The 12,910-nt window shown below is 39.2% G+C and overlaps 1 protein-coding gene across 6 annotated transcripts in view; it reads right to left on the reverse strand.

The window, feature by feature from the left end:
* The window catches only part of LOC124721943 (biotin--protein ligase), a 439,412-nt gene that overhangs the window by 384,612 nt on the left and 41,890 nt on the right, over positions 1-12,910 (reverse strand). For 5 of the 6 annotated variants that reach the window (XM_047247106.1, XM_047247103.1, XM_047247105.1 and 2 more), the window contains exon 4: positions 3,948-4,115. The exons of the other annotated variant lie outside the window; for it this stretch is intronic. In XM_047247106.1, coding sequence (XP_047103062.1) covers positions 3,948-4,115 — 168 coding nt within the window. The remainder of the gene's footprint in view (positions 1-3,947; positions 4,116-12,910) is intronic. 6 annotated transcript variants of the gene reach the window in all.

Here is a 12,910-nt window from a genome sequence, read left to right on the forward strand (position 1 = left end):
TGCAGCTGCAGTCCAAATGACGCCAACGTCCACGTATCGTCTCATGCGCCAGAGTTTACACCTCTATCCATACAAAATTCAAACGCGGCAACCCCTCAGCGCCGCTACCATTGCTGCACGAGAGACATTCGCTAACGGTATAGTGCACAGGATTGATGACGGCGATATGCATGTGGGCAGCATTTGGTTTACTGACGAAGCTTATTTTTACCTGGACAGCTTCGTCAATAAACAGAACTGGCGCATATGGGGAACCGAAAAGCCCCATGTTGCAGTCCCATCGTCCCTGCATCCTCGAAAAGTACTGGTCTGGGCCGCCATTTCTTCCAAAGGAATCATTGGCCCATTTTTCAGATCCGAAACGATTACTACATCACGCTATCTGGACATTCTTCGTGAATTTGTGGCGGTACAAACTGCCTTAGACGACACTGCGAACACCTCGTGGTTTATGCAAGATGGTGCCCGGCCACATCGCACGGCCGACGTCTTTAATTTCCTGAATGAATATTTCGATGATCGTGTGATTGCTTTGGGCTACCCGAAACATACAGGAGGCGGCGTGGATTGGCCTCCCTAATCGCCAGACATGAACCCCTGTGACTTCTTTCTGTGGGGACACTTGAAAGACCAGGTGTACCGCCAGAATCCAGAAACAATTGAACAGCTGAAGCAGTACATCTCACCTGCATGTGAAGCCATTCCGCCAGACACGTTGTCAAAGGTTTCGGGTAATTTCATTCAGAGACTACGCCATATTATTGCTACGCATGGTGGATATGTGGAACACATCGTACTATAGAGTTTCCCAGACCGCAGCGCCATCTGTTGTTGAAAATTGTAACTACTGTAATTTCGAAAGTTTGTCTACCTGAAAATGTACTGTTGTCCCAAGCATATTGCAACAAACGGTGTATTTCTATCGCTGCTCGTTTAGTTTTTATTGCCGTTTCAAATATTCCGGTCATTTTTGAAACACCCTGTAAATGTCTCGGCTCGAAATTCTTGTAAGTGGCTGGTCCTCAAACTGTTCAGTTTCGAACGCTCTGTGATTTAGATATCCATCCCACATTCTCACACGTAACATAATTCATGTTGCGTAAAAATAAATTTTCTTTGAAAGTAACACTTTTGTAACCACCGTTCGCAATAGTATCCGGTGACTGTTAGAAATAGGTTCGATTTACCAGTTGCGTGAGAGCGCCAGAAAACAGGCATTATTGTGCGCGTGCAACTGTAGTGTTGTAGGAAGCCCGCATGTTCGTGTGTATAAAGCACTAACAGAGCTTACATTACACCATAAAAGAAACGGGGCATCAGAGGATACTGCAAAGAGCATCGGAATTTCGTAAACCACACTAAAATGCATAATTATGCTTGAAGTGCAAATTGGCTTTTTCCATATTCATAATGAAGTAGGTCCCATCTGATATTAAGCTTTTCAGTGTGGTTTTTGGGATGTAAATTTTCTTGGAGTACCGGTACTTTGCGATCTCATTTTTGGTTCTTTATTATGGCATAATGCCATATATGGCAGAAGATGATAACGTGCACTTGAAATTCAGCGAACAGTTGGAACCAGGCAATACTGTAGAATGAAACACTTCGTTTCAAATAAAATGATTGCCTCAGCGGAATGATTAATAAAGCCAAATTTCTTTAGCAAACTTGCAAAAATAACTTCACTGTTCTCCAAGGCGATTAATGCTTGACTGCTACTAACTTGGAAATAAAATAAAATCAGAAAACAAATTAATAATATATTTTTGCCCTCCGTAATTATGTGAAGGTATTTTAATTCACTTGATGGCTCCCGGCCACAGAAATCCGTTTGTTTTCACTTGACATGGGAGCTGTACACGATGAGAAGCAGCGAAATCAGTTAACGTAAACACGGGTCACGTGGAGGTTAACCCCCTCCCCACTGCAACTCAGACAACTCTGTGCAAGCGTGAATCTGGCAGCTAGGGCGCGCGAGAAAAATTTTTCTCGTTTGCATCTGGCTGCTTGCTGCTACTTCCGATACAGCCAACAGCCAAACTTCAAGTAGCGGGAGAAGTTACTGCTTATACGCGAGTCAAATGCGCATGCGCAACAGACCGCTGGCAATTGGTCAAACGAACCTAACGTGAACAGTTGTGACGTCATGCTCATTGCAAGCAATTTATTGTTACGAAGAATTACAGTCTGCACCCTACGGCCTTTGACATATTTTTGCTATTTGCAGACGCTTGTGCGTGCACGATGTTTTACTGTTGTAAATTGCACTTTTCCACTGAAGTTTTATTTTTTTCCCTCTCGTTTATATTTTAATGCTGCAGTATCATTCTCCAGTAGCAGGATACAATAACATTCTTTGCTAGAGAATCAATTCTGCAGTCAAAATTGCAAAAATTTAACTGAAAGCTAAAACAATGAAAAATTCCCGAAATTCCGAAAAATTCCCGGGTTTTTCCCGGTTTTCTCCCGGATGAAAAAATTCCCTGGTTTTTCCCGGATTTCCCGGTTGTCCCTGGTCGTACACACCCTGTGACACCAAGTCAAAATTAACTATTCACATTAATTAAATAAAGAACATTCATACAGCCTACTATGGACCATGTTGGCATTTATAAAATAGTTATTATCTAAAGAGTTATGCTTATAAATACACTTCACATTTGAATAAAGTTTGAGCTACCTGTAAGCCCAAGAAAATGGATTGTCACGTAAAACATCATGAAAACTTCTACTATATTCTTCAAGTTGAGTTTAGTAAATGAAAAAAGATCCAGTGTTGGTTTAAAACTTGTGGGCTATCTACAAGGATAATGCCACCAAATCAAGAAAATAGTTCTACCACTTCAATTAGGGCCACTTTAACATGATCTATATGTAATATTTAAGACTTGTGCATTTTTGTTAAGCTGTCCTGAGCATTTCAGTTCATGATGATCCACATTCATCAACTTAAGAACAGACACATGTGATTAATTTTGGACAGTCACCCATTGTATGGTATTTGTATTAAATGAGTGGTTACAGATGTTGTAACCCATAAAAATAGTACAATTTTAACCAATTTTCCCAACACTGTCACTGGCTATTGTTAATTGTGCCTATATACTGACATGAAAATGAAAAATAACTGCGAGGTACTAACTAAAATGCAACACTCCATACGAAAGTTTCTGTCCACAAACAGGAAATAGTGATAATCTCGGCAGGTAAATCAGACCTTATTTGTTATCAAATACTTTCCATGCAATATAACCATTACTGTTACCATTTATCATCAATAATTAACATGCCTTGCAGCCACAACTGATTAAAAATTGCTAAGGAGATTGTATAAAGTATTTCTGTAACATTACAATATATGACGACACATGTTGAAATGATGACACCACTATTCAAGAACTTCATAGGGAGGTGTATCTACATTCCTCGCAGTTTCCATTCCTCGTCCAACACTCTTTTAGGTAACTGTCTTCAAAAAAGCTTCTCAAACTTCTTTACATAGCTTTTTGCAATGCAATCCTTTCATAGTCAGAGGAGGATAATACACTGTTGATTAACTTTCAAGTGTCACCTTTAGTAAATACATTTATAGCATCCAAATAATGCAGTGACATTTTGCATCAACATAGTAAATGGTTTAAGAATTTGCTAACAAAGAACCAAATATCAGTCAATCTATCGATGCTAGCTGGGATCCAGTTTGTACTTTTACACATTTGGATTATCTATTGGTCTAATGTATTTTCTATTTTTATTTGCTTTTAATTTTCCTATGACAATAATTATCCATTTAATTAGAACACTTGCAGCAAATGCCATGAAGTGGTACCATATTTGCATCACAACACACTGTTATTGCAGTTACATAATACGTACAACTTCTAAGCCCCAGTAAAAACATTGTCACATAAATAAGAAAATCAAATTTGAATTTTCTGTATACATACTTCACAAAATTTTGTCTCATCGTGAAGAGGAGAGTGTGCATAATTTGTTTCAATTATTATGCTGATTGAGTTATTCTCCTCCAATGAAACATCAAGTTGTCTATCATCAAATGCAAAATTTGCTCCAACTCCAGGAAAACCAATCCAATTTGTTAAATCAATTCTTTGCTGAAACCATGCAATTTTGCATCACACACATAATTTGCATGAATTAACACAATACATACAATAATTGTTATCTGCAGATGAAATATATGTAATTTCAGTTCTTAATGGTACATGCAGTAAACTGTGGTGTAATGCTGGATTTACATTTTGCAAATTAAGAGTGAGAATGATGGAAATGGATACAATATATACATTACATGAGAAATACATAGAATATATGAGAAACAATTTATACAACTTCTTATTCCTCCATACACATAGAGCAAACTTAATTTCTCAAAGTAATTCACCCAAGTTCATATACAGCTATGGGACTCCACAGCTGTTTATATGGTTAGGATGAACTACAAGGTATGGAACATCCTAGTAGAAAACACAAAAATACAAACTAGTTGACTTTTTTTAAAAAAAAAAAAGTGACCACCATTACCCTTTTAAGAAATGGGAACTTTCTCTATGCTTCCACTAGACACTAGGTTTACGTTTCCATACTTCCAATGAATAATGACAAAAAGGAATCTTTTACATATCATAATTGGCATGACACAAAACCAAACATGGACTGTTTGTAAAACTAGTTATTGGATTAAACTACTCAAATCCAAGCAGCACAGAAAAAAAAATCAACCAGATATTAGTAACACATCACTTGATCCAAACAGAAAGACATTTCCATCTCATAAAGTACTAACTTTAGTGATAGTATTAACTTCAGTGAATAATTTACAAACATTTCCATCACTAAACACATTAATTTCCAACAATACACAACAAAATAACAATGAAAGCGTCTACAAAGGAGAATTTTCACACACACTAACAACCATCAGAACAACACTCCTTGTTCTTAATTTTGAATGCACAAAAGATCATCATGAATGCTCTAAATCATTCTACAATCTGTACTTGCTGGACAGCACAGAGAGAATAAGAGCAAATAATAAATTTTTGACTTGGGTCATATTTCATCCAACATATGCTCTTTGGATAGTATACGGAAGTGTCATCCATGCTATATCCTATAGATTTCAGGAATACCAAACTCTGAAATGAGCTTCAAAAAAAATCACTGCACTGCAAAATGTATAAATATGTCCCTCCGTTTCTCTATTATACCCCCCTCCCCCCACCCATGTGAAGACAACAAACTTAAAAATATGATGCAAACAATTAATACCTATGAAGAATGCTGTATGTTTCCTTCGGCAAGGCTGTTTCCTCAAAAAAATCAGTATGATACAGGACCACTGTTAGTCCCGAAAGGATTGTTATACGGGCAGTGTGTCATCATACTCCCCATTCATGAAATCACTGGAGTAAAAGATATAATAATAATAATAATAATAATAACAATAATAATAATAATAATAATAATAAAGGAGAATTGTTGTGCCAACAATATTTACTCAGCAATATAAATTACAGTGAATAAGAGAATGAGGGCAAGCTGTGAACTAGTTCGGAAACACGCAAGGTTCATCAACAGACATACAAATTGTTTAAGAACAAAGAAAAGTCATTGACAGAATACCTTCTTGATGTCAAAGACAACTACTACAACATGCTGCTTGTGTTAGAAGGCTTCTTGATTTCCTTGTACCATTGGTTCGAGGGATATGTTATCTAGTGTGGAATGGTATCTTCTAAACTCACACCTGGAGTGTCTAAAAAGCCTTTTTGGGTTCATTTGCTAACAAGAGGATGATTAACAATTCCTTAAAGAATGATTTCCGTGTTGAGATCGAGCAATGCTCAGCTAATATGGAAAGTGTTGTCCTCTTTCGGTTTTATAAGACCATCAGAATTTCTTTGCTCTCTAATTCAGGATAATGCCCAGTTTAAATTATACTGTAAATTGCAAGGGCCCCACGTTCTCACTTCAGAGATGACGATGTATGTCGCAATTAATCTTATGTGGGTCAGGTGAAGTACCAAGAGTCACTGACAAAGATAATTTCCAGCATTTTACTGGCGCATCACCTCTGTAGATAGTATTAGTATAGGCAATACAGAAGGATGTCAGTAACCACATACTTCATGCAATAATAGTTTTTCCCCCCTACACATGGAAAGGGCTTGTGTTTGTCCCCACTAAGCAATGGACACATTAATTTTCAATACTATCGTCATATAACACTGTGCAACAAAATTAGTAGAAAACAACAGATCGCAGTGCGATGAGTAACAAGATGACATTCTTGACAACCTTTGACACTATCCGGATGTTTCAGTCTTACTGTAAGGACACTGCAGGCCAGCAAGCCCACTAAATGTGGTCACACATTGCATTGTATGCAGTGAAACGCAATTTTTGCTTTTGTGTTCAGGGTCGAACCACTAAGGACCATTCAAAACCATTCGACGAAATTTGAATGTGATCCAAAGTTGCAAAGAATGCTTATGGTTTTTCAGCCATCCTGTTTTGCACCCTCCTGTGGTGTGATCATGGAGGGGTGGGACATTGAGAAATGCATGAATAAAGTGACAGAACTTTGGTTTGGCATACCTACTTGCAGGCACTACAGAAGCAGTGTAGCCTGCCTGCAGGTGCAAAGGTCTCAGTCACAGATTGCATCTATACAGGTACACTTTTAAAGTGTTCAATAAAGGTGGGTGGGCAGGAGGGCGGCACCAAGGGTGTGTGGTCTTAGAGGAATCCTTTCCTGTTTTATTCACAGATGTGTTGTCACAGAGGGGGGGGAAAAAACCATGCTGGAGTGTGTCAAATGAGTGTAAACACATCTATGTACAAATGAAATTAAAACCGCAACTGAGAATTTTTCTACTGCTGTGTGTGGAGATTAATATGGTGTACTCATGAATGAGAATGGAATTAAGTATTTGTTAAAGTTGAGTAAATGATGGATTGACAGGGATGAAAACAGTGACATTAAATGATATCAGTGGAAATACACTACTGGCCATTAAAATTGCTACACTAAGAAGAAATGCAGATGATAAACAGGTATTCATTGGACAAATATATTATACTAGAACTGACATGTGATTACATTTTCACGCAATTTGGGTGCATAGATCCTCAGAAATCAGTATCGAGAACAATCAACTCTGGCCGTAATAATGGCCTTGATACACCTGGGCATCGAGTCAAACACAGCTTGGATGGCGTATACAGGTACAGCTGCCCATGCAGCTTCAACACGATACCACAGTACTGAGAAGAGCCAGTTGCTCGGCCACCATTGACCAGACGTTTTAAATTGGTGAGAGATCTGAAGAATGGGCTGGCCAGGGCAGCAGTCGAACATTTTCTGTATCCAGAAAGGCCCGTACAGAACCTTAAACATGCGGTCGTGCATTATCCTGCTGAAATGTAGGGCTTCGCAGGGATCAAATTAAGTGTAGAGCCACGGGTCATAACACATCTGAAATGTAACGTCCACTGCTCAAAGTGCCGTCATTGTGAACAAGAGGTCACCGAGACGTGTAACCAATAGCACCCTATACCATCACGCTGGGTGATAACGCCAGTATGGCAATGACGAATACACGCTTCCAATGTGCGTTCACCGTGATGTTGCCAAACACGGATGCGACCATCATGATGCTGTAAACAGAACCTGGATTTATCCGAAAAAATGATATTTTGCCATTTGTGCACCCAGGTTCGTCGTTGACTACACCATCGCAGGTGCTCCTGTCTGTGATGCAGCGTCAAGGGTAACTGCAGCCATGGTCTCCGAGCTGATAGTCCATGCTGCTGCAAACGTCATCGAACTTTTCGTGCAGATGGTTGTTGTCTTTTAAACGTCCCCATCTGTTGACTCAGGGATCGAAACGTCGCTGAGCGATCCGTTACAGCCATGCAAATAAAATGCCTGTCATCTCGACTGCTAGTGATACGAGAACGTTGGGATCCAGCACGGCGTTCCGTATTACCCTCCTGAACCCACCGATTCCATATTCTGCCAACAGTCATTGGATCTCAACCAACGCGAGCAGCAATGTCGCGATACGATAAACCGCAACCGCGATCGGCTATAATCTGACATTTATCAAAGTCGGAAACCTGATGGTACGCATTTCTCCTCCTTACACGAGGCGTCACAACAACGTTTCACCAGGCAACGCTGATCAGCTGCTGTTTGTGTATGAGAAATCGGTTGGAAACTTTCCTCATGTCAGCACGTTGTAGGTGTCACCACCGGCACCAGCCTTGTTTGAATGCTCTGAAAAGCTAATCATTTGCATATCACAGCATCTTCTTCCTGTCGGTTACATTTCGCGTCTGTAGCACGTCATCTTCGTGGTGTAGCAATTTTAATGGCCAGTAGTGTAGTTTAGAGCTGTTGAATCTGAAATGTGACAAATATACTGTGACAGTTGAAAATTTGTGGCAGAAGAGGACTGAAACCGGATTTCTTGCCTTTTATGAGCAGCTGCCATAACAATCGGGCTATCTGAGCACACCTCCAAACTTGGTATCATGTCATTGCACCTTCACTAATTTCATCAACATTACTAAACTTCTTGCAGTGCATTTCAGCCATAGTCCTCCACTGATTCAGTTGCCCCAGTTGTGCTATTCCCACAAACCCCATGGGAGAACCTCTGGTAGTAGTATTCAGGTGGAGACATAAAAGATAATGAAAAGTAAAATTAAGCACGGAGGCATTCTTAGCTAACCAAAGGTAAGATGAATGCTCATGAAAAGCACGGCATCCCCGTTTCAGTCCCTGTTTGGCTCAAATTTTCAATCATCACAACATATTTAAAGTTTATCAATTTATTGAGAAAGACTGAAAGATTTTTGATGTGCAGCAACATGTACGCTGCATATTTTCATGTTACGAAGTTATAAATTCGAATTCCACCAAACACCACATGTTACTTTCCAAAGTATAGAAATCAAGATTGTGACACGCTTTTGTAAGCCAGTCATAGCTCATGTCATGTGATCTCGCCAGCTGATGACAGCGTAGGACACATGATGTTGCCAGCCAGTAGCAAGATCACTCTTAATTAGTGCCAACACACAAATAAGAAAAGTTAATGGTTTAAATTAATATACATACTGTTGCTACAAGAAAAACAAAGCTTTCACATATAATATTGGTCTCAAAGATTAATAAGCCGCAAGAGAAGCTAAGGTTCCACATATAATGTTGATCTTTTTTGCGCGTGTTATACTTTAAGATACATCACACAAATGTGCCAGTAAAATTTTTAATAGCAATGTAAATGTCTGATCTGGGCTCGAAATTCTTCTAGATGGTTGACCTCAAAGAGTTGATTTTTAAATGAGAGTCAAACGCTTTGTGATTTAAGAAATTCATCGTACATTCTCTCACACAGTTCATCTTGCATAGAAGGAAATTTACTCTGAAAGTAACGCTTTTCAAATCACCATTCACAATATTTTCCCGTGACCTGTTAGAAATTGGTTCATTTTAGTAGTTGCCAGGGAGCGCCAGATAACAGGTGTCACTGCACTTGTGCTGCTACGATGGCGCAGGAAGCCCGCATGTTCGGTCATGTAAAACATTAAAAGAGGAAATTGTGTCATAAAAGAAACAAGTCATCAGAGGATACTTCAAGAGCATCAGAATTTCGTGAACCATACTAAAATGCATAATTCGGCTTAAAATGCACATTCGTATGTCCAGATTCAGATGTAAAATTTCTTGAGTACCAGCACTGTATTATCTCATGTTTGGTTCTTTACTATGGCATAACACCGTACGAGCCAGAAGATGGAAAACGTGCACTTGAAATGCAGCGAACAGTTGAAACTAGCCAACGGTGTGAAATTAAACACTTCGTTTCAAATAAATTGACTGCTTCACTGCAAAAGATTAATAAAAGCCAAATCTCTTTAGCAAACTGACAAAAATAACTTCATTCTTCTGCAAGGCGATTAATGCTTGACTCTCAGAAAGGTGGAAATAAAACCTGAAACTAATAACATATTTTAGCCTTCTGTAATTATGCGAACGTATTTTAATTCATTTGATAGCTCCCGGCCACAGAAATCCGTTTTGTTTTCATTTAATGTGAGAGCGATAAATGAAGAGTGTGGGCTTTCACAACAGAAAATGTGAGATGATGAGTTGGCCCTCAACTACATACCCTCCGACTCAGAGTTGCGATATTAAAAGTTTTGGCTGGTTTCATTGTCTAGGAGCTGGGATACGTAGTTGCCGCATTACAGGCCAAAGCCTGCTGAGTATACGATAAGATTACACACATGAATCGAATGGTCGAAGGTTTCTATGACTCGGCAATTGCGAATTATGAATGTAACATATAAATTTATAAATGAAAGATTGCAATTAAATAAAATCTGCAGGTACTACCTTAATGACTTTGAATGATGAGTACGATAATAGAAGTACTTTTGAGAATGTGGTATATTTCTGCAAAACACTTATTGATGTCGATGGTCCGGCAATTAAATAAAATATAAGTTGAATAACAATAGATTCCTATTCCACGTAATTAGTTCTGAACAACAACAAAGCTCGCAAGATATTCAGTTCTAAACGCACACTACATCTTCACTGTAGAAGCCACGGAAATCTTACAAGTGCATAAATCAGCACTACAAAATATCTATATCTGCCACGACCACACGCAAACCGCTCCACACTCTCCAAGTCCCTCTCAAGACTGTGCGTTCGTCGCACTGTCACGTCCAGCACCTCCCTTGTCCAGTGCCGTACTCCCCAGCACTTTCCGTGTCCTGTACAACTGTCCCTCATGCTGCACTGCTCCAAACTCCCTCGTGTCCTCCGCTTCCACACAGTCTCACCATTAACGAGCACTATGATTGGCTAGAGCGCTCCCTCCATGTCTTCATGCCAACGTACAGTCACAAACATATTTAAACACATATGAAATACTAGAGTTACATTTAAATAACTTGAAATTAAATAAATATTACTATGGCTGGACCATAAAAACGCTCTAACACACATTGTTATATACATAAACAAATTAAATAAACATATATCAAAGGAATAGAACAAAATGTAGGCCAGTAGCCTAATGTCTCTGTGCTTTCTAAAACACAGTAAATATTTAACCAATTTCTTCATGAATAGTATATATCGGATATAAACAAAGACATAGACGAATAAATATATTTATTAAGCATGCTGCTACTGTTTAGTCGTGTAACTGTGGGGTACTTATGGCCTGATGCGAATGATAGTAATCGGCCACTTTGACCTCCAATAACTCATGTACTATTCAAGTTACATGCCTGTAATTCATACCAATTTAGGTTTACACTAATAGCTTTCTAAAGACATGGCGATCGACAAAATTGGATGAAGCGTTTATAATTTGGAAATTCGTTGCTGGGTTTTACTTGTATAATTTACCGTCATATACTAAACTTTAAACTAATAAAGATATTGAAAATCTGATTATACCATCAGAATCATCGTGCAAATAATAATAATAATGTACATGTTTCTTTTTAAGGTATCATGATTAATCTGGCTACTATTAATTTCTATACGAACTGTGAAATGTCTGCCATTAAGGTTTCACAAAGTCTGCCATCTTTGGCCCTCCCGGTGCACAGTGTCACCATAGAATTCCCAGCCACGTGCTCAATGGACCACATGCTCCGGTCATTGTGAGGCACCACGCGGATGCTAACGAGCTCGGCCCTGGTGCGCAGCCCGAGTGGTGGCCACCAATTCTGAATCCACAATATTTCCAGGGCGCCGCAACCCACCTGTTACCTCACAAGCGGAAACAGCAAAATCACTAAACGTAAACACAGGTCACGTGGAGACTACCCACCTCCCCACTACAACTCCGACTGCTCTGTGAATCAGCCCCGGATCTCCGATATTTCCAAACCAGGGCAATATTAGACAGTGGCGCCCAGCCACACACCTGTAGCCAGAAGTGGCAGAAGGTACTACTCATATGCGACTCAACTGCACATTAACAAGAGCCCGCCAGCCACTGCTCAATGAATCTAATGTAAACAGCTGTCACGTCACACTCATCAGAGGCAATATGTTGTTATGAAGCATTGCATAGTCTTCCTACAGCCTTTGATACACTTTGCTGTTGTCAGACGCTTGTATGAGCACTGTGTTTTATTGTTGTATACGGATTATTTCCTTTGTGACTTAAGTTTTATTTTCGTTTTTTTTTCTCTCATTCATATTTTTGTTGCTGCAGTATTATTCTGCAGAAGCAGGATACAGTAATATCCTTTGTTAGAGTATTGATTCTTACCAGTGAAAATCACAAAAATTTAACTGAAAACTTAAATAATGAAAAATTCCTGGATTTCTAAAAAATTTTCGGGTTTTTCCCGGTTTTCTCCCGGATGAAAAAATTCTCTGGTTTCTCCCAGATCTCTCAGTTGTCCCAGGTCAAATACACCCTGTTAATACACGTTGCTCGGCGGTTCGGTGGCAAAATGCCAGACTAAAAATCCATACGTCTCAGTTTCAATCCCTGGTCAATCTTGGAAATTTTATCTGTCACTTATCACTTCCTTCACCTCTGGCAATGTTTGCTGATGTGAAAAATGCCACACTGCACCACAGTACAGAATCCATGTTAAACTGTAGGTCCCCCTATAACTAGCTAAGTCAGTTCAAAGGTTGGAGGAAGGCAATGGCATACCACCTCCAACAGGATCATGCCTAGTAAAGCACTGTGGTGTTCAAAATGATCTTCAGACTGGTGACTGCTTTACTACATTTAATACTCTATTTTTGCCTTAATTTATGTGATATTATAAATGTTAAACATGGAGTCACCGCTTAGTTTTATTCATTAATTAGAGAAGGAAGGTTAGA

This window comes from Schistocerca piceifrons, chromosome X (genome assembly GCF_021461385.2).
Source record: "Schistocerca piceifrons isolate TAMUIC-IGC-003096 chromosome X, iqSchPice1.1, whole genome shotgun sequence".
Taxonomy (NCBI): domain Eukaryota; kingdom Metazoa; phylum Arthropoda; class Insecta; order Orthoptera; family Acrididae; genus Schistocerca; species Schistocerca piceifrons.